This window comes from Oncorhynchus keta, chromosome 19 (assembly GCF_023373465.1).
Source record: "Oncorhynchus keta strain PuntledgeMale-10-30-2019 chromosome 19, Oket_V2, whole genome shotgun sequence".
NCBI lineage: Eukaryota > Metazoa > Chordata > Actinopteri > Salmoniformes > Salmonidae > Oncorhynchus > Oncorhynchus keta.
In genome coordinates, this window is record NC_068439.1 from 17,422,951 (window position 1) to 17,449,769 (window position 26,819).

General features: G+C 44.6%; 1 protein-coding gene across 1 annotated transcript in view; it reads left to right on the forward strand.

Annotated features, from left to right (window-relative positions):
- The first annotated feature begins 2,160 nt into the window (after positions 1-2,160).
- Positions 2,161-26,819, forward strand: part of LOC118397953 (inactive phospholipase C-like protein 2) — a 50,872-nt gene continuing 26,213 nt past the window's right edge. The window contains 1 exon segment of the mRNA XM_052469896.1: positions 2,161-3,092. Coding sequence (XP_052325856.1) covers positions 2,895-3,092 — 198 coding nt within the window. The 5' untranslated portion in view covers positions 2,161-2,894.

Below are 26,819 nucleotides of genomic sequence, written 5' to 3' on the forward strand. Positions count from 1 at the left end.
GTGCTCCCTCTCTCAATAACACACCAGGGACTGGGTGGGGTATATAGATTGGAGTAAACACACAGACACACACACACACCAGCCCATTGCCTTTTAAGCATAAGTGCCAAAACAGAGTGTGGGAGTGAAATCCCTTGGGAAAATGATCACACACTTTGTGTCTATTGATTATTGATTTGGAATTGAGACCCATGTAGACTAATGACATATTTGCCAACATGCTCTAATTAGCATTCCATTCCCCTTCATCAGTACAAGCTATGATGCAATAATCCAGCAGATATGAGAGAGCATGGAATATCTAGGGTTCCTATGTATCAAGCGTCTTAAAGTAAGAGTTCGATGTAGCATCAGTTTTGCTTTTTAGAGCACAATGAAAAAAGTTACATGGACAGGGAAGACCTGATCTCAGATCAGTACTCCTATATGGAATTATTTTGTAGGCCTAAAAGTTAAAAGGCTGATACAGATGTCAGCATATTACCCAAGACAGTGTAATAATTATGACATTATAGAATATTGGAGGCTCTCTAGCTGTATTTTGAAGTGTGTCATGAATTCAACTGATCATCGAGCCCATCCAGGTGTATAAACGTGTCACGAGGGACTGGGTGTGTGAGGTAAGAATCAGACGCAGAGAGCAGAGAGTTCCACAGGGAAAACGTGCACTTTAATATGGCACCAAAATCCAATGCCCAAAACACAGGGTGCGGAAAATACTGACCAACCCAAAACACAGGGTACACGGTCTGGAGCACGAACACACCCAATGACAACAACACGTAACACAAAATCAATCCTGCACAAAACAAGGGCGGGTTCACTAGCCTTAATAAGGAAGCACATCAGAAAAACACAATTAGACACAGGTGCAACTAATAAGACAAAACAAACAGAAAAAAGGATCGGTGGCGGCTAGTAGGCCGAGCACCGCCCGAACAGGCAGGGGAGCCAACTTCGGCGGAAGTCGTGACAAAACGAGTCACTGCAAGGAGCAGAACAGGGATTGTTCCTCTTGCACTTATAGGTCCTGGATGCCCCTGTGGCAATTTGTATTTGCAGGAATAGGTTGGTGTTTTTTTGTTTTGAAGGAAGAACAAAATAAAGCACAAGATATTTATTCAATGCATCTGGCTGGTATTTACCCTTGAAGAAGAAAGGCTCCATAATAATTCCCCTCAGAAGCCCAGCTAATGCAATTTATTGTGTTATTCATCCCATGACATTCAATTCAACTTATTTTTAAAAGGGCATCCAATATGGGTTGCTATACAAAAGACAACGAGGACATTTGCAGCAGATCAGTGCAGATCAGAAAAGAGCAACCTGTGCAATTTTCCCAACAGGTTTTGTCTTACAGAATAGAATAGTGTTTATGCATCCGTAGCCTGGATATGTCCATTGGAATATTGGCACAATTACATTTGTTTGCCCAATAACTTTTCTTGTGAAAATCCAATCATTATAATCAAAAAAGGAAAAACTCACTACTGAAAATCGCTCTGGATAAGAGCGTCTGCTAAATGACTATAATGTCAAATGTAAATGTTATATTCTCATGAAACACAATTTTTTAGATTTTTTTTAATGTAATATAAAGTAAGTGTTTGGGGTGGAAGAAAAACATGTTACTAAGAAAGAAATTAGAAAAATATTTCCAAATGTAAAAAAAAATATTACACAGTCCTGACAACTCACTTAACCATTCCTTACTTACTATATTCAATTTGAATATCAGAAAAGGTAATACTTACACAGTTCTTTTCACATTTCCATAAAATGTGCTAATTTTCTAGGCAGACATTTTTTTAAGAACCAGGAAGGTAAAGTTTTCAAGGTAACACACATGTGATATTGGAAAGCCCATAATGTCTTCTCAAAGGGACTACAGGAGTTAACACAGTGGCTTGAATGGACTCAGAGATACTGACCAATAACTGATGTCCACTAGAGAGGACACAAATTAATTGCTGGGTCTCAGGAGGGCATGCTGTTTCATACCACGTGGGGATCACCACGGTTCACACTTACTAGTCGAGAAGAAGTAGACATGTTTATGGAAACGTAGCCAATATTGCATCCGTACTAGGCTGTTGTATGAAAACCCATCAATAGGTAGGTGCCCAAAGTGTAACACTCGCGCCACTGTTTCCACGCAGACAGTGAATAAATTCGACAACAGCTGGAAATATGCTGCTCATCTACTGTAGTAGTATAGACTATGCCTAGGCTACAACGATTAGGTGGTGATAACTGACAAGTCAAGACCCCGAAGCAGTTTTATCTAGAAGGGATACAGCTCTTGTCAAACTTGACTTTTCGTAGCAGGTTTTGGAGAATTTACGCAGCAGGTTAGGATAATTTGGTCAAGGTTGGCTAAAATGCACAAAAAATATAGTTTTGACGTAAATTTGACAAAACCTGTATCCCATCTAGACATGACCCCTAAAGCCAGTTGCTTTCACTTCCCTGTTATGAAGATGACTATAGCGCCGTCAGGAGTGGTTACAACTGCGCAGGGCACTTGAGGTGTGCCATCCGGTTCATTGTAACATAAATCTCTTTTTGAATTTCCATTCTGGTGAGTCGCCGGCAGAAGGTGATGCTGCAGATTATTTGTATCATTGGCATTCCCATTCTCGTGTAAAGCAATGTCTACCGACGGAGAATCAAGATTTGTAGAGGATATCTTTTGGGTAGTCTACTTTGCAAGATAACACGGGCTGTGTGGCTATCTGTTAAAGCCTTGTCGCTTTGGCGTGCTGAAGCATCGTGGATCGTATTATTGTCAGTTATTTCACGTAGCGAGGCGATCAACAATCAAGACCTACACACAGCTCCACATTTATAGCGGATTTAAAGACAGTTGGGGTGCGCGCCCACCTGTTGCTGGGATGAAACCCTCGCCAGGCAATGGGGTGAGCCTCGAGACGCATCGAGAGGAATTGCTGTCCAACGGAGGCTGCGGGGTGTCAGACACCGTGACTGCTGTCCAACCTGAAACTGGTCCCGGATCCCCAATGACTGACAAACCGGGAGCGGGAGAAACTACAGATGCCAAAGGAATCCCTAGGCGGAGCAGTATTATCAAGGTAAAGGTTGGAGGGCATTAAATACTATTTCTCCCTGTCTCCTATCTGTTTCCTCTCCTTTCTCCCAGTCTCCTCTCCTTTCTCCCAGTCTCCTCTCCTTCTCCCAGTCTCATCTCCTCCCTGTCTCCTCTCCTTCACCCTGTTTCCTCTCCTTCACCCTGTTGCCTCTTCTTCTCCCAGTCCCTCTCTTTAGACCACACTGATTGGCAAGACCTGGACAGGTGATCGCTTTCACCTATCCTGTCTTTCCAGATCAATGCAGATAAAGGGAAGGATACAAGGAGAGGAAGCACCTTTAGACTATTGAGATGCACCCCAGATCCATGCGCTCCAGCTGCTGGCAATGAATGCAATACATGCTTGAAATAAATAGGCTATTATTTGGCAGTGTTCTTAATGCCTATCTCTAGGCCTATTACTAAGCTAGCTTTGTGTTGTCTTCATCTTCAAGACAGACAGAAAGACAGACTTATTCGTAGATCTTTGGACTGGGCTGGATGGAATGACCCATCTGACCCAGCTCCTCCCTCTTTATTCTTCGACTTTAGACAGACTTCATCCCTGTTTTAAACTTTATAACTTTATCTTCACATCCCGAAGGTAATCTGACAACTGATGAGAAGGACTCAAGTATGTGATGAAATCATTGCTTGATCTGTGATCACAGCAAGACTTATGTTTCTTTATGGGACTTTAATGTAATTCATAAACTTTGGGCTTGTCCAAACAGTTCATCTTGTGTTGTAGGTTTTGCTGAATGTTTTATTAGGCCTTATATTGATCTCTTACGTTGCCAGTTTTGTATGATACTGCTCCCTACAGAGGAATGACTTGTCGTCAATGTTGGCTCTCTGCCGGTCTGATTTGCTCCCAGCGCTTGGCAGGGCAGGAGGTTGGCCAATTTCCTCACATTTGATGTTGCAATGTTGCTTTGAGTCATGAACAGTTAGAGATACTGATGACTCTCTCTCTCTCTCTCTCTCTCTCTCTCTCTCTCTCTCTCTCTCTCTCTCTCTCTCTCTCTCTCTCTCTCGCCCTCTCTCTCTCGCCCTCTCTCCTCTAACTTTCTCTCTCGTGTTTTGTTGCCGTCACTCTCTCTCTCTCTCTCTCTCTCTCTCTCTCTCTCTCTCTCTCTCTCTCTCCCTCTCTCTCTCTCTCTCTCTCTCTCTCTCGCCCTCTCTCCTCTAACTTTCTCTCTCGTGTTTTGTTGCCGTCACCTCTCTCTCTCTCTCTCTCTCTCGCCCTCTCTCCTCTAACTTTCTCTCTCGTGTTTTGTTGCCGTCACCTCTCTCTCTCTCTCTCTCTCTCTCTCTCTCTCTCGCCCTCTCTCCTCTAACTTTCTCTCTCGTTTTGTTGCCGTCACCTCTCTCTCTCTCTCTCTCTCTCTCTCTCTCTCTCTCTCTCTCTCTCTCTCTCTCTCTCTCTCTCTCTCTCTCTCTCGCGCCCTCTCTCCTCTAACTTTCTCTCTCGTGTTTTGTTGCCGTCACCTCTCTCTCTCTCTCTCTCTCGCCCTCTCTCCTCTAACTTTCTCTCTCTCGTTTTGTTGCCGTCACCTCTCTCTCTCTCTCTCTCTCTCTCTCTCTCTCTCTCTCTCTCTCTCTCTCTCTCTCTCTCTCTCGCCCTCTCTCCTCTAACTTTCTCTCTCGTGTTTTGTTGCCGTCACCTCTCTCTTTCTCTCTCTCTCTCTCTCTCGCCCTCTCTCCTCTAACTTTCTCTCTCTCGTTTTGTTGCCGTCACCTCTCTCTCTCTCTCTCTCTCTCTCTCTCTCTCTCTCTCTCTCTCTCTCTCTCTCTCTCTCTCTCTCTCTCTCTCTCGCCCTCTCTCCTCTAACTTTCTCTCTCGTGTTTTGTTGCCGTCACCTCTCTCTCTCTCTCTCTCTCTCTCCCTCTCTCTCTCTCGCCCTCTCTCCTCTAACTTTCTCTCTCTCGTTTTGTTGCCGTCACCTCTCTCTCTCTCTCTCTCTCTCTCTCTCTCTCTCTCTCTCGCCCTCTCTCCTCTAACTTTCTCTCTCGTGTTTTGTTGCCGTCACCTCTCTCTCTCTCTCTCTCTCTCTCTCTCGCCCTCTCTCCTCTAACTTTCTCTCTCGTGTTTTGTTGCCGTCACCTCTCTCTTTCTCTCTCTCTCTCTCTCTCGCCCTCTCTCCTCTAACTTTCTCTCTCGTGTTTTGTTGCCGTCACCTCTCTCTTTCTCTCTCTCTCTCTCTCTCGCCCTCTCTCCTCTAACTTTCTCTCTCGTGTTTTGTTGCCGTCACCTCTCTCTCTCTCTCTCTCTCTCGCCCTCTCTCCTCTAACTTTCTCTCTCGTGTTTTGTTGCCGTCACCTCTCTCTTTCTCTCTCTCTCTCTCTCTCGCCCTCTCTCCTCTAACTTTCTCTCTCGTGTTTTGTTGCCGTCACCTCTCTCTTTCTCTCTCTCTCTCTCTCTCGCCCTCTCTCCTCTAACTTTCTCTCTCGTGTTTTGTTGCCGTCACCTCTCTCTCTCTCTCTCTCTCTCTCGCCCTCTCTCTCTCGCCCTCTCTCCTCTAACTTTCTCTCTCTCGTTTTGTTGCCGTCACCTCTCTCTCTCTCTCTCTCTCTCTCTCTCTCTCTCTCTCTCTCTCTCTCGCCCTCTCTCCTCTAACTTTCTCTCTCGTGTTTTGTTGCCGTCACCTCTCTCTCTCTCTCTCTCTCTCTCTCTCTCTCTCTCTCTCTCTCTCTCTCTCTCTCTCTCTCTCTCTCTCTCTCGCCCTCTCTCCTCTAACTTTCTCTCTCGTGTTTTGTTGCCGTCACCTCTCTCTCTCTCTCTCTCTCTCTCTCTCGCCCTCTCTCCTCTAACTTTCTCTCTCGTGTTTTGTTGCCGTCATCTCTCTCTCTCTCTCTCTCTCTCTCTCTCTCTCTCTCTCGCCCTCTCTCCTCTAACTTTCTCTCTCGTGTTTTGTTGCCGTCACCTCTCTCTCTCTCTCTCTCTCTCTCTCGCCCTCTCTCCTCTAACTTTCTCTCTCGTGTTTTGTTGCCGTCACCTCTCTCACTCTCTCTTTCTCACCCTCTCTCTCTTTCTCACCCTCTAACTTTCTCTAACTTTCTCTCTCGTGTTTTGTTGCTGTCACTCTCTTTCAACTCTAACTTCCTTCCTCACTCCTTTTTTTCACTTTCTATTCGTTGACTTTATTTGTTTCTGAGTTGCCAGTAAAGGATTGTCAGAAACACAAATGTGTTTAACTTTCTGTCATGCTTCAGAAAAGTTGTGTGGCGCCTAAAATAACCAGCTCTGTCCCACGCTGGGCTGAAAGTGGCGTTAAATGACTTCTCTGCATGGGCGTTGCTGCTCGACGTATGCGGCAGTGTGGAGCCACAGCGCTGCTATCTGCTGTTGCTGCGTTTGTTTGATGTGGTGGTGATAGCTGCAGCACACGTCTAACTTGCAACACAAACTGTGTATCTTCAAAGGGCAGCAGAGAACGACACGGCATGGGACAACTGAACACAAAGATACATGCATACATACATGCATACGAAGTCGGAAGTTTACATACACCTTAGCCAAATACATTTAAACTCAGGTTTTCACAATTCCTGACATTTAATCCTCGTAAAAAATTCCCTGTCTTAGGTCAGTTAGGATCACCACTTTATTTTAAGAATGTGAAATGTCAGAATAATAATAGAGAGGATTATTTATTTCAGGTTTTATTCATTTCATCACATTCCCAGTGGGTCAGAAGTTTACATACACTCAATTAATATTTGGTAATTGTTTAATTTTGGTCTAACATTTTGGGTAGTCTTCCACAAGCTTCCCACAATAAGTTGGGTGAATTTTGGCCCAGTCCTCCTGACAGAGCTGGTGTAACTGAGTCAGGTTTGTAGGCCTCCTTGCTCGCACACGCTTTTTCAGTTCTGCCCATGTGACAGTATAACTTTAGACCGTCTCCTCGCCCATACCCGGGCGCGAACCAGGGACCCTCTGCACACATCAACAACAGTCACCCACGAAGCATCGTTACCCATCGCTCCACAAAAGCCATGGCCCTTGCAGAGCAAGGGGAACCACTACTTCAAGGTCTCAGAGCAAGTGATGTCACCGATTGAAACGCTATTTAGCGCGCACCACCGCTAACTAGCTAGCAGTTTGACATCCGTTACACTCACCCCTTTTTGACCTCCTCCTTTGCCGCAGCAACCAGTGATCCGGGTCAACAGCATCAATGTAACAATATAACTTTAGACCGTCCCCTCTCCTATACCCGGGCGCGAACCAGGGACCCCCTGCACACATCAACAACTGACACCCACGAAGCCACGGCCCTTGCAGAGCAAGGGGAACCACTACTTCAAGGTCTCAGAGCAAGTGATGTCACCGATTGAAACGCTATTTAGCGCGCACCACCGCTAACTAGCTAGCAGTTTCACATCCGTTACACCCACACATTTTCTATAGGATTGAAGTCAGGGCTTTGTGATGGCCACTCCAATACCTTGACTTTGTTGTCCTTAAGCCATTTTGCCACAACTTTGGAAGTATGCTTGGGGTCATTGTCCATTTGGAAGAACCAAGCTTTAACTTCCTGATTGATGTCTTGAGATGTTGCCTCAATATATCCACATAATTTTCCTTTCGCATGATGCCACCAATTTTGTGAAGTGCACCAGTCTCTCCTGCAGCAAAGCACCCCCACAACATAATGCTGCCACCCCCGTGCTTCACGGTGGGATGGTGTTCTTCGGCTTGCAAGCATCCCCCTTTTTCCTCCAAACATAACGATGACCATTATGGCCAAACAGTTCTATTTTTGTTTCATTAGACCAGAGGACATTTCTCCAAAAAGTATGATCTTTGTCCCCATGTACAGTTGCAAACCATAGTCTGGCTTTTTTCATGGCGGTTTTGGAGCAGTGGCTTCTTCCTTGCTGAGCGTCCTTTCAGGTTTTGTTGATATAGGACTCATTTTACTGTGGATATAGATACCTTTGTACCCGTTTCTTCCAGCGTCTTCACAAGGTCCTTTGCTGCTGTTCTGGGATTGATTTGCATTTTTTGCCACAAAGTACGTTCATCTCTGAGACAGAACCGGTCTCCTTCCTGAGCGGTATGACGGCTGCGTGGTCCCATGGTGTTTATACTTGCGTACTATTGTTTGTACAGATGAACGTGGTACCTTCAGGCGTTTGGAAATTGCTCCCAAGGATGAACCAGACTTGTGGAGGGCTGATTTCATTTGATTTTCCCATGATGTCAAGCAAAGAGGCACTGAGTTTGAAGGTAGGCCTTGAAATACATCCACAGGTACACCTCCAATTGACTCAAATGATGTCAATTAGCCTATCAGAAGCATCTAAAGCCATGACATCCTTTTCTGGAATTTTCCAAGCTGTTTAAAGGCACAGTCAACTTAGTGTATGTAAACCACTGTAATTGTGATACAGTGAAATAATCTGTCTGTAAACAATTGTAGGGAAAAATGACTCGTGTCATGCACAAAGTAGATGTCCTAACTGACTTGCCAAAACTATAGTTTGTTAACAAGAAATTTGTGGAGTGGTTGAAAAATGAGTTTTAATGACTCCAACCTAAGTGTATGAAAACTTCCGACTTCAACTGTACATACATACATGCATACATACTGGCGCTTTTATCCAAAGTGACTTTGGAAAAAAAAAAAAAAAAAAACTTACAGTCGTGCATACATACATTTTTATATGGGTGTCTCCAGTGGGAATCAAACCCACATCCTGTCTTTGCAAGCGCCATGCTCTACCAACTAAAGTGAGCCACGTAGCCTACACACTGATGTGTAACACATTTAAGTTTGCCACAATGGTTCATTGTGAGAATTCAAGAATTAAAATCAAATACAATTTTATTTGTCACATGTGCAGAATACAACAGGTGTGGACTTTACTGTGAAATGCTTACTTACGAGGCCTTTCCCAACAACACAGATTTAAAATGTTTTTTAGTTTTTTAAAGGAAATAGTAACACAATACAATAATGAGACTATATACAAGGATTACCAGTACCGAGTCAATGTGCATGGGTACGAGGTGATATGAGTCAATGTGCATGGGTACGAGGTGATATGAGTCAATGTGCATGGGTACGAGGTGATATGAGTCAATGTGCATGGGTACGAGGTAATGAGTCAATGTGCATGGGTACGAGGTAATATCAGTCAATGTGCATGGGTACGAGGTAATATCAGTCAATGTGCATGGGTACGAGGTAATATCAGTCAATGTGCATGGGTATGAGGTAATATGAGTCTATGTGCATGGGTACGAGGTAATATGAGTCTATGTGCATGGGTAAAAGGTAATATGAGTCAATGTGCATGGGTACGAGGTAATATGAGTCAATGTGCATGGGTACGAGTCAATGTGCATGTGTACGAGGTAATATCAGTCAATGTGCATGGGTACGAGGTAATATCAGTCAATGTGCATTTGTACGAGGTAATATCAGTCAATGTGCATGGGTACGAGGTAATATCAGTCAATGTGCATGTGTACGAGGTAATATCAGTCCATGTGCATGGGTACGAGGTAATATCAGTCAATGTGCATGGGTACGAGGTAATATGAGTCAATGTGCATGGGTACAAGGTAATATCAGTCAATGTGCATGGGTACAAGGTAATATCAGTCAATGTGCATGGGTACAAGGTAATATCAGTCAATGTGCATGGGTACGAGGTAATATCAGTCAATGTGCATGTGTACGAGGTAATATCAGTCCATGTGCATGGGTACGAGGTAATATCAGTCAATGTGCATGGGTACGAGGTAATATGAGTCAATGTGCATGGGTACGTGGTAATATGAGTCAATGTGCATGGGTACGAGGTAATATGAGTCAATGTGCATGGGTACGTGGTAATATGAGTCAATGTGCATGGGTACAAGGTAATATGAGTCAATGTGCATGTGTACGAGGTAATATGAGTCAATGTGCATGGGTACGAGGTAATATGAGTCAATGTGCATGGGTATGAGGTAATATGTACATGTAGGTAAGGGTGAAAATGACAACCAGGATAAATAATACACATAGTAGCAGCAGCGTGTGTGAAAGTGTGAGTGGGTGTGTGAGCATATGTAGTTTGTGTTGGAGTGTCTGTGTAGTATGTGTGACTGTGTGGGTAGAGCCACCAGCTCTCACAGTCTCACGTCACAATTAGATAAGAGCGTCTGCTAAATGACTTAAATGTAAATGTAATGTTCATCCATGCTTCTCAAATATCACATTTCATTATCGTTCAAAGGTTAAGATAACCCTTACCTTAACTATTCAGAGATAATGATTTAAGGTTTGAGATTGGCACAAAACAAAAATATCAAAAACAACTTTCTATCGCTGGATTCAAACATGCAGCATTTGGAATCAGAGGCAGACGTTTACACCCCTCCGCCATCCCCGTCCACAAAGCCTCAAGGTCACAGCGCTCACTGTCGCCCCCTAGCGGCCGGTTTCCACTTCATCGCCCGACATCCTCAGACATGGATGGATGTCGAATACTGACTTGTGTCATGAGTGACCTGCCTGAGTAGAGTCCAGTGAGTGTGTGGGTAGAGTCCAGTGAGTGTGTGGGTAGAGTCCAGTGAGTGTGTGGGTAGAGTCCAGTGAGTGTGTGGGTAGAGTCCAGTGAGTGTGTGGGTAGAGTCCAGTGAGTGTGTGGGTAGAGTCCAGTGAGTGTGTGGGTAGAGTCCAGTGATTGTGTGGGTAGAGTCCAGTGAGTGTGTGGGTAGAGTCCAGTGATTGTGTGGGTAGAGTCCAGTGAGTGTGTGGGTAGAGTCCAGTGATTGTGTGGGTAGAGTCCAGTGAGTGTGTGGGTAGAGCCGGTGCAAGAGAGTCAGTGCAAATAAAAAGGGGGTCAATGTAAATAGTTCAGGTAGCCATTTGTATTAACTGTTCAGCAGTCTTATGGCTTGGGGGGTAGAAGCTGTTCAGGAGCCTTTTGGTCCCAGACTTGGTGCTCTGTTCAGGAGCCTTTTGGTCCCAGACTTTGTGCTCTGTTCAGGAGCCTTTTGGTCCCAGACTTTGTGCTCTGTTCAGGAGCCTTTTGGTCCCAGACTTGGTGCTCTGTTCAGGAGCCTTTTGGTCCCAGACTTGGTGCTCTGTTCAGGGTCCTGTTGGTTTCAGACTTGGTGCTTCAGACTTGGGTGGCTGGAGTCTTCGACAATTTTCCGGGCCTTCCTCTGACAGCCTGGTATAGAGGTCCTGGATGGCAGCGAGCTCAGCCCCAGTGATGTACTGGGTCATACACACTACACTATGTTGTGCTTTACGCTCGGATGTCAAGCATTTGCCATACCAAGTGGGAATGTAGCCAGTCAATACCAAGTGGGGATGTAGCCAGTCAAGATGCTCTCAATGGTGCAGCTGTAGAATTTGAAGATCTGAGGACCCATGCCAAACCTTTTCAACCTCCTGAGGGGGAACAGGTGTTGTCGTGCCATCCTCATGACTGTGTTGGTGTGTTTGGATCATGATCCCCGGGATGAGTTCAATCCCTATGTGGTACAGTATGTAGGAAAATTGGAGATATTACATTATTGACCTTTTGAACATAATTCCGAGCATTTGGCTGTGTGTGTGTGTTTGGATAGGGGCATGTAGGGAAGAGTTTAACTGTCTGTCTCATATGCCTGGAGATCACCTCTCCTATTTTCTGTCTTTCCTCCCTATTGCTCTTCTTCTCTTCCTCTTCCCTTCTATGCTCCTTTACCCCCTCTTCCTCTCTCCATCCTTGGCCTGGGCTGGATCCCACATGGTGCCCTATTCCCTACATGGTTAACTTCTTTGGGACAGAGGCCTGTTTAATCCTCTCTTCTTGTCTGGTGTACATGCAGGCTGAGTAGGTATGTAAGGGTGCTCTGGGTAGTGCCTTGTCTCTGAGGGGTAACCTGTCTCTGAGGGGTAACCTGTCTCTGAGGGGTACCCTGTATCTGTCTAGTATCCTGTCTCTGAGTGGTAACCTGTCTCTGATTGGTAACCTGTCTCTGAGGGGTACCCTGTATCTGTCTAGTATCCTGTCTCTGATTGGTAACCTGTCTCTGATTGGTAACCTGTCTCTGAGGGGTACCCTGTATCTGTCTAGTATCCTGTCTCTGATTGGTAACCTGTCTCTGATTGGTAACCTGTCTCTGATTGGTAACCTGTCTCTGAGGGGTACCCTGTATCTGTCTAGTATCCTGTCTCTGATTGGTAACCTGTCTCTGATTGGTAACCTGTCTCTGATTGGTAACCTGTCTCTGAGGGGTACCCTGTATCTGTCTAGTATCCTGTCTCTGAGTGGTAACCTGTCTCTGATTGGTAACCTGTCTCTGAGGGGTAACCTGTCTCTGAGGGGTAACCTGTCTCTGATTGGTAACCTGTCTCTGAGGGATACCCTGTATCTGTCTAGTAACCTGTCTCTGAGGGGTAACCTGTCTCTGAGGGGTAACCTGTCTCTGAGGGGTAACCTGTCTCTGATTGGTAACCTGTCTCTGAGGGGTACCCTGTATCTGTCTAGTATCCTGTCTCTGAGGGGTAACCTGTATCTGTCTAGTATCCTGTCTCTGAGGGGTAACCTGTCTCTGATTGGTAACCTGTCTCTGATTGGTAACCTGTCTCTGAGGGATACCCTGTATCTGTCTAGTAACCTGTCTCTGAGGGGTAACCTGTCTCTGAGGGGTAACCTGTCTCTGAGGGGTACCCTGTATCTGTCTAGTATCCTGTCTCTGAGGGGTAACCTGTCTCTGATTGGTAACCTGCCTCTGATTGGTAACCTGTCTCTGATTGGTAACCTGTCTCTGAGGGGTAACCTGCCTCTGAGGGGTAACCTGTCTCTGATTGGTAACCTGTCTCTGAGGGGTACCCTGTATCTGTCTAGTATCCTGTCTCTGAGTGGTAACCTGTCTCTGATTGGTAACCTGTCTCTGAGGGGTACCCTGTATCTGTCTAGTATCCTGTCTCTGAGTGGTAACCTGTCTCTGATTGGTAACCTGTCTCTGAGGGGTAACCTGTCTCTGAGGGGTAACCTGTCTCTGATTGGTAACCTGTCTCTGAGGGATACCCTGTATCTGTCTAGTAACCTGTCTCTGAGGGGTAACCTGTCTCTGAGGGGTAACCTGTCTCTGAGGGATACCCTGTATCTGTCTAGTAACCTGTCTCTGAGGGGTATCCTGTCTCTGAGGGGTAACCTGTCTCTGAGGGGTAACCTGTCTCTGATTGGTAACCTGTCTCTGAGGGGTACCCTGTATCTGTCTAGTATCCTGTCTCTGAGGGGTAACCTGTATCTGTCTAGTATCCTGTCTCTGAGGGGTAACCTGTCTCTGATTGGTAACCTGGTCTCTGATTGGTAACCTGTCTCTGAGGGATACCCTGTATCTGTCTAGTAACCTGTCTCTGAGGGGTAACCTGTCTCTGAGGGGTAACCTGTCTCTGAGGGGTAACCTGTCTCTGAGGGGTACCCTGTATCTGTCTAGTATCCTGTCTCTGAGGGGTAACCTGTCTCTGATTGGTAACCTGCCTCTGATTGGTAACCTGTCTGATTGGTAACCTGTCTCTGAGGGGTAACCTGCATCTGAGGGGTAACCTGTCTCTGATTGGTAACCTGTCTCTGAGGGGTACCCTGTATCTGTCTAGTATCCTGTCTCTGATTGGTAACCTGTCTCTGAGGGATACCCTGTATCTGTCTAGTATCCTGTCTCTGAGGGGTAACCTGTCTCTGAGTGGTAACCTGTCTCTGATTGGTAACCTGTCTCTGAGTGGTAACCTGTCTCTAAGGGATACCCTGTATCTGTCTAGTATCCTGTCTCTGAGGGGTAACCTGTATCTGTCTAGTATCCTGTCTCTGAGGGGTAACCTGTCTCTGATTGGTAACCTGTCTCTGAGGGATACCCTGTATCTGTCTAGTATCCTGTCTCTGATTGGTAACCTGTCTCTGAGGGGTACCCTGTATCTGTCTAGTATCCTGTCTCTGAGTGGTAACCTGTCTCTGAGGGATACCCTGTATCTGTCTAGTATCCTGTCTCTGAGGGATACCCTGTATCTGTCTAGTATCCTGTCTCTGAGGGATACCCTGTATCTGTCTAGTATCCTGTCTCTGAGGGGTAACCTGTCTCTGAGTGGTAACCTGTCTCTGATTGGTAACCTGTCTCTGAGTGGTAACCTGTCTCTGAGGGATACCCTGTATCTGTCTAGTATCCTGTCTCTGAGGGGTAACCTGTCTCTGATTGGTAACCTGTCTCTGAGGGATACCCTGTATCTGTCTAGTATCCTGTCTCTGATTGGTAACCTGTCTCTGAGGGGTACCCTGTATCTGTCTAGTATCCTGTCTCTGAGTGGTAACCTGTCTCTGAGGGATACCCTGTATCTGTCTAGTATCCTGTCTCTGAGGGGTAACCTGTCTCTGAGTGGTAACCTGTCTCTGATTGGTAACCTGTCTCTGAGTGGTAACCTGTCTCTGAGGGATACCCTGTATCTGTCTAGTATCCTGTCTCTGAGGGGTAACCTGTATCTGTATAGTATCCTGTCTCTGAGTGGTAACCTGTCTCTGAGGGGTACCCTGTATCTGTCTAGTATCCTGTCTCTGATTGGTAACCTGTCTCTGAGGGGTAACCTGTCTCTGAGGGATACCCTGTATCTGTCTAGTATCCTGTCTCTGAGTGGTAACCTGTCTCTGAGGGGTACCCTGTATCTGTCTAGTATCCTGTCTCTGAGGGATACCCTGTATCTGTCTAGTATCCTGTCTCTGATTGGTAACCTGTCTCTGAGGGGTAACCTGTCTCTGAGTGGTAACCTGTCTCTGAGTGGTAACCTGTATCTGTCTAGTATCCTGTCTCTGAGTGGTAACCTGTCTCTGAGGGGTAACCTGTCTCTGAGGGATACCCTGTATCTGTCTAGTATCCTGTCTCTGAGTGGTAACCTGTCTCTGAGGGATACCCTGTATCTGTCTAGTATCCTGTCTCTGATTGGTAACCTGTCTCTGAGGGGTAACCTGTCTCTGAGTGGTAACCTGTCTCTGAGGGATACCCTGTATCTGTCTAGTATCCTGTCTCTGATTGGTAACCTGTCTCTGAGTGGTAACCTGTCTCTGAGGGGTACCCTGTATCTGTCTAGTATCCTGTCTCTGAGGGGTAACCTGTCTCTGATTGGTAACCTGTCTCTGATTGGTAACCTGTCTCTGAGGGGTAACCTGCCTCTGAGGGGTAACCTGCCTCTGAGGGGTAACCGGTCTCTGATTGGTAACCTGTCTCTGATAGGTTACCACTCAGAAACAGGTTACCAGTCTCTGAGGGGTAACCTGTCTCTGAGTGGTAACCTGTCTCTGAGGGGTAACCTGTCTCTGAGGGGTAACCTGTCTCTGAGGGGTACCCTGTATCTGTCTAGTAACCTGTCTCTGAGGGGTAACCTGTCTCTGAGGGGTAACCTGTCTCTGAGGGGTAACCTGTCTCTGAGGGGTACCCTGTATCTGTCTAGTAACCTGTCTCTGAGGGGTAACCTGTCTCTGAGGGGTAACCTGTCTCTGAGGGGTACGCTGTATCTGTCTAGTAACCTGTCTCTGAGGGGTAACCTGTCTCTGAGGGGTACCCTGTATCTGTCTAGTAACCTGTCTCTGAGGGGTACCCTGTATCTGTCTAGTAACCTGTCTCTGAGGGGTAACCTGTCTCTGAGGGGTAACCTGTCTCTGAGGGGTAACCTGTCTCTGAGGGGTAACCTGTCTCTGAGGGGTACCCTGTATCTGTCTAGTAACCTGTCTCTGAGGGGTAACCTGTCTCTGAGGGGTAACCTGTCTCTGAGTGGTAACCTGTCTCTGAGTGGTAACCTGTCTCTGAGGGGTACCCTGTATCTGTCTAGTAACCTGTCTCTGAGGGGTAACCTGTCTCTGAGGGGTATCCTGTCTCTGAGTGGTAACCTGTCTCTGAGGGGTAACCTGTCTCTGAGGGGTAACCTGTCTCTGAGGGGTACCCTGTATCTGTCTAGTATCCTGTCTCTGCGTATGGAGGGGCAGTGGGGGTGTTTAGGTGTAGTGAGTTTGTTTGGAACTTGAGTGGTATATTTTCAACTGTTTGGATGACAAATCTGGTCTGTGTTTGTAGTATTGTATGAGTATTAATGATTGCCCAGTGTGTGTGTGTGTGTGTGTGTGTGTGTTTGTGTGTGTTCTGACTGTGAGAACAGTGTTAGCCTGGGGGGTTGGCAGACAGCTGGGGAAGGATTATGGTTTGAATTGTAGCTCCTCCAACCTGCTACTTTGGTTAACATTGATTAATGTCTTTGGCCCACTTTAGCATGCTCTGGCCCACTTTAGCATGCTCTGGCCTACTTTAGATCACTTCCCATTGCTTCAGGCTGTTTTAGTAACCACAGCAAACCAACAACTTTAAATATTTTTCCTTCAGTGGTTGTGATGGAACAAATGATGTTTTCTGAATCACACACTAATCCTGTTTTCCTCACATACATGCAGTGCCTTCAGAAAGTATTCACCCCCCCTTCCCACATTTTGTTGTGTTAGTCTGAATTTAAAATGGATTCAATTGAAATGTGTCACTGAACTACACACAATACCCCATAATGTCAAAGTGGAATTATGTTTTTAGAAATGTTTACGAATTAAAATGAAATGCTGAAATGTCTTGAGTCAATAAGTTTTAAACCCCTTTATAATGGCAAGCCTAAATAAGTTCAGGAGTAAACAATTACATAACAAGTCACATAAGTTGCATGGACTCATTCTGTGTGCAATAATAGTGTTTAACATGATTTTTGAATGACTACCTCATCTCTGTACCCCACACATACAATTATCTGTAAGGTCTCTCAGTCAAGCAGTGAATTCAACCACAAAGACCACGGAGGTTTTTCCAATGCCTTGCAAAGAAGAGTACCTATTGGTAGATGGGTAAAAAAAACAGACATCGAATATCCCTTTGAGCATGGTGAAGTTAATTACACTTTGGATGATGTATCAGTACATCCATCTAGAGGCAAAAGAAACGTACACCTGTTTAGGCGAGCGGCTAGCCACCGGAGTAGAACACTAACAATTTAAGGAGAGCCGCACACTCTAGGAGCTCAGATGCAATAATTTAATAATCACAGCCATTACACTTGTAGTTACACTTGTCATTATACCCTGATGAAGACAGCTTGTCTGTTGAAACGTTGGTTATTAAATTATTGCATCTAAGCTCCTAGAGTGTGCTGCTCTCCTTATATTTTTCAAGTATCAATACACCCAGTCACTACAAAGATACAGGCGTCTTTCCTAACTCAGTTGCCGGAGAGGAAGGAACTGCTCAAAGGATTTCACCATGAAGCCAATGATGACTTTAAAACAGTTAGAGTTTAATGGCTATGATGGGAGAAAACTGAGGATGGATACTCCACAATACAAGCCTAAATGATAGAGTGAAAAGAAGGAAGCCTGTACAGAATAAACAATTTCCCGAAACATGCATCCTGTTTTCAATAAGGCACTAAAGTAAAACTGCAACAAATTTGGCAAAGAAATGAATTTGCGTTATGTTTGGGGCAAATCCAACACAACACATCACTGAGTACCATCATTAATATTTTCAAGCATGGTGCTGGCTACATCATCTTAGGGGTATGCTTGTCATTGGCAAGGACTAGAATTTGTTTTAAGATAAAAAGAAACGGAATAGAGCTAATCACAGGCAAAATCCTAGAGTTTAACCTTGTTAAGTCTGCTTTCCAAAAGACACTGGGAGACAAATTCACCTTTCAGCAGTACAATAACCTAAAACTCAAGGCTAAATATACACTGGAGTTGCTTACCAAGATGACATTGTATGTTCCTGAGTGGCCAAGTTACAGTTTTGACTTAAATTGTCTTGAAAATGCATGGCAAGACTTGAGAATGTCTGTCTAGCAATGATCAACAACCAACTTGACAGAGCTTGAAGAACTTGAAAAATGCAAATATTTTACAATCCAGGTGTACAAAGCTCTTAGAGACACAGCTGTAATCGCTGCCAATGGTGATTCTAACATGTATTGACTCAGGGGTTCTTCCCACAAATTTTCCATAGGATTGAGGTCAGGGCTTTGTGGTCAGGGCTTTGTGGTGGCCACTCCAATACCTTGACTTTGTTGTCCTTAAGCCATTTTGCCACAACTTTGGAAGTATGCTTGGAGTCATTGTCCATTTGGAAGACCCATTTGTGACCAAGCTTTAACTTCCTGACTGATGTTTTAAGATGTTGTTTCAATATATGCACAATTTTCCTACCTCATGATGCGATCTATTTTGTGAAGTGCATCAGTCCCTCCTGCAGCAAAGCACCCCCACAATATGATGCTGCCACCCCCGTGCTTCACGGTTGGGATGGTGTTCTTCGGCTTGCAAGCATCCCCCTTTTTCCTCCAAACATAACGATGGTTATTATGACCAAACTGTTCTATTTTTGTTTCATCAGACCAGAGGACATTTCTCCAAAAAGTATGATCTTTGTCCCCATGTGCAGTTGCAAACCGTAGTCTGGCTTTTTTAATGGCGGTTTTGGGGCAGTGGCTTCTTCCTTGCTGAGCGGCCTTTCAGGTTATGTTGTTATAGGACTAGTTTAACTGTGGATATAGATACTTTTGTACCGGTTTCCACCAGCATCTTCACAAGGCCCTTTGCTGTTGTTCTGGCATTGATTTGCACTTTTCTCATCAAAGTACGTTCATCTCTAGGAGACATAATGCGTCTCCTTCCTGAGCGGTATGACGGCTGCGTGGTCCCATGGTGTTGAAACTTGAGTACTATTGTTTGTACAGATGAACGTGGTACCTGAACCAGACTTGTGGAGGTCTACAATTTTTTTCTGATGTCTTGGCTGATTTCTTTTGATTTTCCCAGGATGTCAAGCAAAGAGGCACTGAGTTTGAAGGTAGGCCTTGAAATACATCCACAGGTACACCTCCAATTGACTCAAATGTCAATTAGCCTCTCAGAAGCTTCTAAAGCCATGACATAATTTTCTGGAATTTTCCAAGCTGTTTAAATGCACAGTCAACTTAGTGTATGTAAACTTCTGACCCACTGGAATTGTGATACAGTGAATTATAATTGAAATAATCTGTCTGTAAACAATTGTTGGAAAAATGACTTGTGTCATGCACAAAGTAGATCTCCTAACCGACTTGCCAAAATTAATGTTTGTTAACAAGAAATTTGTGGAGTGGTTGAAAAACGAGTTAATGACTCCAACCCAAGTGTACTGTATGTAAACTTCCGTCTTCAACTGTGTGTGTGTGTGTGTGTGTGATAACAATCACCAGACTCATCACCGCCTAACTCACTAAGGCTTCACTAAGGCGTCCTACATTTTAAACAAATACCCTGCTCATGCCCAAACAGCCAAACAAATATTTACAATGTGCTTGATAGCTCAAACTCCACTACCCTCCAGCCTCTGGTGGTTCAGTAGGTTTGTGGTTGAACTGAGGGCCTACAGGACAGCTGAGGGCTGCTGTCACGTTTTAAGCAGAAACTGTGGTTAACTCGCTGTCTGAATTACCTTCATCATGTCTGCCTTTTACCTGAGAATCATCCTAAAACATGCATCTCATCTGGAACATCAAAGATTTGTACAGAAGGAGAGACACTTCTGGTAAGCTCTTAGTTGGTGGTTTTGACTTGAGGAGAGATACTTCTGGTAAGCTCTTAGTTGGTGGTTTTGACTTGACTGAGTCCATCTGCTGGTTATGGATTGGTGTGGGTGTTGTGAAGTAAATGGTGTGTTGAATCATGTTGTTGCTGAGGGAATGACACAACCACTTCACACTTCCTGTTTCTCCTCCCCGTTGTAACAGTGACACGCATGCGCACACAAAATGTATGAATGTCATACACACACACACACAGTTGAGGAAGTGGGACAAAATGATCATAGTTAGGCCTACACTTTTTGAATTCTAAGACCCCCTGTCCAGAACATTTATTAGATTTTTTTGTGTGATGGGTTTGGTTGTGTGTGTGTTTTGTTTTTAGCACAGAGATCTCAGATAGCCATGTGTTTATGCCTGCTGGTACCTACTGTGTGTCTCTTGATCATCTCTTAATTAGTAGTCTGCCCACTAATGACCTACACTACATCCTAATAATGTTTTAAATAATTTGTTAAAATGTTATAAACAATATAGAAAGACAACTTAACATAGCTCCACTAAACTAGACATGATGTTGGCTGGGACTGCCCAACCTTCAGCATACAGAGAAAAATAGATTGATAAAAACAAACACAACAACTCAGAATTCTGTGAATTCTGAAAAGCTATCCAAGGATTGCTCAATAGGGGTGTGTTTTTAGGAGTGATATTGGTTCTTTTTGAATCAGTTTAATCTTCCATGTTGTTCTAGTGTTCTAACTGGGAAGTTGTTCATGTTCTTAGCTCCATCCTTTGAAAACAAACACATAAAAAATCATCTGTGATTGATTATGCGCATCTTCAATATGTACCCCATTGTTCCAGTTTAGTGCATTTAACTCTACATCTCAAATCTCGTTGGGTGGCTAATTGATACAGTTCCACATCTGGAAGGTTAAAACCACCCTCAGACTCAGGAAGATGTAAAACCTTCCTATTTTATTCTATGAGTTTTATTTGCCCATATGAAGTCTGTTATGCCCGAGGATACTTTTGGGAGCCATGCCATTTTGAAGAGGTTTATTCTACCTTTAAAATTGATGGGAGAATTGTTCCATTTCATTCAATCTGCTAATGGGATAAAGTTACCTTTATATATTTGTTTCTTTGTCACTTATTAAGCATCCTAATTATTTAATATTTTTTGTTGTCCACTTAAAGGATACTTCCTATTGCCATTATTTAATTTGAATTTTTGAATATCCTGAGATTTGACAGTATTCTGAAAACATTCTAATTCTGCTGACTGGAGTGTTCTTTAATGAGGCTCATTCTGGGTAGGTGTTGATTACACACCTGTGTTCTGAGACCATGATTTGAACACCATGTTTGCATCTGAAGTTGCTATGCGACAGCATAGATAGACTAGAGACTACCTGCTACAAGGCACCTATCCATACGCACACACCCTCAAACATTTTCACACACAGCTTTATCTTCTGGAATTAGGTCAGTGGTTAGAGAATGGTTGATTAAAGGGTCTGTGATTTAGGAATGTGGTCTGTCTGTGTGCCAAAGCTTTCAGTATTAATGCATTCCAGGAAAGGCTTGGATTTATTTAGCACACACAGTATTCTCTGTTCCGACCTTCATCCCCCCACGTCTATCTCTCTCCTCGCTCTCTTTCGGCATACCTCTATCTATCATAGATGAACCTTTCCTTTTTAGCTATATCCCCTGTTTATTCCTCATACTTCCCCTCAGAACCTCAGGCCTTGAGAAGCAGGGAGAGGTTATCTGCCATTTCCTTCTCTTGTTCTCCATCTTTCTCTCCCTCCATCTGTTCACTCACCCATATAATCCAGTAAAATGGATCTCTCCTGTCTGCTCAGGTCACACTTGAGCGTTTAAAACTAGATAGAATATGTAGAAATGATGATGGACCTACATGTATATATTCTAGGAAGGCTTTCCAATAGATGTTGGAACATTGCTGCAGGGACTTCCATTCAGCCACGAGCATTAGTGAGGTCGGGCACTGATGTTGGGGGATTAAGCCTGGATCGCAGTCGGTGTTCCAATTCATCCCAAGTTCTTCCACAATGATCTCGACAAACCATTTCTGTATGGACTTAATTACTTACTTACTGACTTTATTGTCCCCAAGGGGAAATGTTGTTGCAGTGTCATGTACACATTTAAAGTGGCGTTTAAATACAAAACAAGATTGATTTTCATAACAGTTACGCACCAATAAAAATAATAATAGTAAGAAATAAGAAGTATATATATATTTTTTTTAAGAAAAGACTAGCCTGCTGGCCTTACGGGGTCAATGGCAACATTCGCCCGAGCTATTTAGGAGGGATGTCACACCTGGCACAAATGATTGTCTCGTTCTGTTTTTCCTGCTGAGGGGTGCCCTATACCTGCGCCCAGAGGGGAGTAATTCAAAGTCCAGGTACAGGGTGTGGCTTGGGTCTAAAATGACCTTGCTTTGTGCACGGGGGAATTGTTATGCTGAGACAGGAAAGGGCCTTCCCCAAACTGTTTCCACAAAGTTGCAAGCACAGCATCTCCTAGAATGCTAGTGTATGCTGTAGTGTTAAGATTTCCACTCACTGGAACTAAGGGGCCTAGCCCAAACCATGAAAAACAGCCATAGACCATTATTCCTCCTCCACCAACCTTTACCTACCTCAATGCATAGTGCCAACTGTAGTGTTCTCCTGCCATCTGCTAAGCCCAGATTTGTCTGTTGGACTGCCAGATGGTGAAGCGTGATTCATCACTCCAGAGAACGCGTTTTCACTGCTCCAGAGTCCAATGGCGGCAAGCTTTACATCACTCCAGCCGATGCATAGCATGGTGATCTTAGGCTTGTTTGCGGCTGCTCGGCCATGGAAACCCATTTCCATGGCCAAGTAGCCGTTCTTGTGCTCACGTTGTTTCCAGGGGAAGTTTGAAACTCGGTAGTGAGTGTGGCCACCAAGGTCAGAGGACTTTCATGAGCTTCAGCACTCAGCGGTCCTGTTCTGTGTGCTTGTGTGGCCTCCCACTTCGCGGCTGAGCCGTTGTTGCTCCTAGACGTTTACACTTTACAATAACAGCACTTACAGTTGACAGGGACAGCTCTAGAAGGGCAGAAATTTGATGAACAGACTTGTTGGAAAGGTGGCATCCTATGAAAATGCCGTTGAAAGTCACTGAGCTCTTCAGTAAGGCCATTCTACTGTCAATGTTTGTCTATGGAGATTTCTTGGCTGCGTGCTTGATTTTATACACCTGTCAGCAACGGGTGTGGCTGAAACATACTTTTGCATATATAGTGTAGATACACACATACATTTGTGATAAAAAAACACATTTGCAAGGCTTCCCAACAGCTTCATTTCAGAGAACACAACTCTGTGGTTTCAATGAGTCTACAATCCTGTTTGTCCCCTATGGGCCCTGGTCAAAAGTAGTGCACTACGTAGGGAAATAGGGTGCATTTGGATGCAGCTTTGTCTCATGTCTAGGAGCTTGGCTCTTCAGTTCAGTTCTTCCTGTGATGCCCCAGACCACCACAGGAAGTTGCTTTGTGACTGACCACTGCTTCCTGTTTTGAAGGCTTCAGAGTGGCGATGGGAGGTTTTCACCATATGTCTCGGATTTATGAGAAACACTGGCGACAAGGAGAGAACTGTTGAGGACAAAGATTTTCTTTCTTTCTTTCTCGCTCTTTCTCCCACCGATACACACACACACACACACACACACACACACACACACACACACACACACACACACACACACACACACACACACACACACACACACACACACACACACACACACACTGAGTGGGGTTAAGGTAGCGTGGCTAATTCTATCATTCAAGTAGTTACAGATTGTTAAAGGTTACATGACTCTTTGGCAAACATTTTAGAAGACAGTGTACACTGTGTGTGTTTGTTTTTCTCACCATGCTTGTCTTTATAAGCCTGCGTACAGGTCACTTGTGTACAACTGAATGAGTGTGTTTGTGTGCCCAGGTACTCTCTTTTCAAGGTCATTTGTTCAGGGTCTATATTGATGTCCGAGGTGTGTGTGTGTGTGTTGATATGTGCACTGAGGTTGTGTGTAGACATATGACAAATGAAGTGGCTCTATAGAGACTGTAATTGAATCAGTCTATTGAATAGGTCACATGGCATTTGCTCCTCCAGATCAACACAAACCCAATACCCACACTTGCCTCCTAAATACACTGCTCAAAAAAATACAGGGAACACAAAAATAAAACATCCTAGATCTGAATGAATTAAATATTCTTATTAAATACTTTTTTCTTTACATAGTTGAATGTGCTGACAACAAAATCACACAAAAATTATCAATGGAAATTGATCTGGATTTGGAGTCACACTCAAAATTAAAGTGGAAACCCACACTACAGGCAGATCCAACTTTGATGTAATGTCCTTAAAACAAGTCAAAATGAGTCTCAGTAGTGTGTGTGGCCTCCACGTGCCTGTATGACCTCCCTACAATGCCTGGGCATGCTCCTGATGAGGTGGCGGATGGTCTCCTGAGGGATCTCCTCCCAGACTTGGACTAAAGCATCCGCCAACTCCTGGACAGTCTGTGGTGCAACGTGGCGTTGGTGGATGGAGCGAGACATGATGTCCCAGATGTGCTCAATTGGATTCAGGTCTGGGGAACGGGCGGGCCAGTCCATAGCATCAATGCCTTCCTCTTGCAGGAACTGCTGACAAACTCCAGCCACATGAGGTCTAGCATTGTCTTGCATTAGGAGGAACCCAGGGCCAACCGCACCAGCATATGGTCTCACAAGGGGTCTGAGGATCTCATCTCGGTACCTATTGGCAGTCAGGCTACCTCTGGCGAGCACATGGAGGGCTGTGCGGCCCCCCAAAGAAATGCCACCCCACACCATGACTGACCCACCGCCAAACCGGTCATGCTGGAGGATGTTGCAGGCAGCAGAACGTTCTCCACGGCGTCCCTGTAGTCAGGGTATTACGAGTCTGCTGCCGCCTACCACCGCTCAGTCAGGCTGCTCTATCAAATCATAGACTTAATTATAATAAACACAGAAATACAAGCCGTTGTCTAAATATTCTTGTTACATTGCACAACCTTCAATGTTATGTCATAATTATGTAAAATTCTGGCAAATTAGTTCGCAGCGAGCCAGGTGGCCCAAACTGTTGCATATTCTCTGACTCTGCTTGCACAGAACGCAAGAGAAGTGACACATCTTCCCTAGTTAATATTGCCTGCTAACATCAATTTCTTTTAACTAAATATGCAGGTTAAAAAAATATATACTTGTGTGTATTGATTTTAAGAAAGAAAGACATTCCACTGCCGTGGAATGATTGTGCTTTGTTCGCGAATGCGCTAGTTAAATCATCACCCATTTTGCGTAATAGGCTGTGATTCGATGATAAATTTACAGGCACCACATTGATTATATTTGTGGTCCTTCTGTAGCTCAGTTGGTAGAGCATGGCACTTGTAACGCCAGGGTAGTGGGTTCGATTCCCGGGACCACCCATACGTAGAATGTATGCACACATGACTGTAAGTCGCTTTGGATAAAAGCGTCCACTAAATGGCATATATTATTATTATTATTATTATTATTATATGCAACACAGGACAAGCTAGTTAACCCAGTAATATCATCAACCACGTGTAGTTTAACTAGTGATTATGTGAAGATTGCTAGTTTTTTATTAGGTAAGTTTAATGCTAGCTAGCAACTTACCTTGGCTCCTTGCTGCACTCGCGTAACAGGTGGTCAGCCTGCCACGCAGTCTCCTCATGGATTGCAAAGTAATCGGCCATAATTGGAATCCAAAAATGCCGATTACCGATTGTTATGAAAACTTGAAATCGTCCCTAATTAATCGGCCATTCCGCTGCACCTCTAGAAAAAACATGTAGGTTTATATTATGTGCAATTTCAATAATCTAGTGTGCTTTAAATGCCAGGATGTCATACTCAGTTTGGCTTTTCATCTAGTAGAATTCACTGCACACTTTTGAGGAAGAGAATCTTCTTTTCACACAGGCATGTTCGACAACAGCTGATAATCAGAGTAGGGGGCGTGTTCCACAACATCAACAAACGTCTGGGAACAAGCTGGATTGCACATATGATGACACATTCTCAGTATGGATGAGTAGTAGGTTGATATTTGGACCCTGCTGCACCCTGCTGCGTACTAAACAGTATGTTCTAAATAGTACGCAGTACGATTAGTACACATTTTTGAGTTTTAATAAGTAGTAGGCAAGCCAGATTTAGGACACGGCCATTGTCTGACTGTGTGTGAAATGGCACCACATAGGGCTCTGGTCAAAGGTGGTGTACTATACTGTATAGGCAATAGAGTGCCATCTGGGACACCTCTGATTGGGGAAGTATCAGTAACGGATGTCTGGTGTCTAAGCTATACATGGTACAGACACAGGCCTTTAGACTGCAAGATAAACAAGTCATTGATAGCATTTAGATGGTATTTATGTCCAGTCATTATCGCTTGGTCTCAAGGCGTTTTATGTGCACCTGGTTGTGAATGGCCGGGAGAAACCACACTAGTACTGATGAAGTACTGTAGATTTAGTGCCACATTGATTTTCTTTGGCATCACTGGAGCTAGTGTCTGGCTGGCTGGCTGTCTGTCTGGCTGGCGTGTAACCAGGGTTTCTCTAAAGATATTCTCAAAGAAGCAGCAGAGAGGAAAGGGATACTTATCTTCCAGGAACAAACAAAGAGTGGGAATAGAGAAGAGAGAAAAGGGAGCCATGAGTTGATGAATAAAGGAGGCATGATGATCAGACATAACTGATCCCTGTTGGGAGAACACCTGTTTGACAGAGACTGTGACATGAAGGAACAGGGACTTAAAACCCACCACCACTGTTCTCTCTCTCTCTAGCTATCCCCCTGTTCACACGTTCATTCCTACTCCTCAGATAAAACACTGCTGCCCTTCCGTGTTCTCCGAACTCCTTGTCCCCTCTCCGTGTGGTGATCCCCCATGTGTACATACCAGGCATCTCTCTCTCTCTCTCTCTCTCTCTCTCTCTCTCTCTCTCTCTCTCTCTCTCTCTCTCTCTCTCTCTCTCTCTCTCTCTCTCTCTCTCTCTCT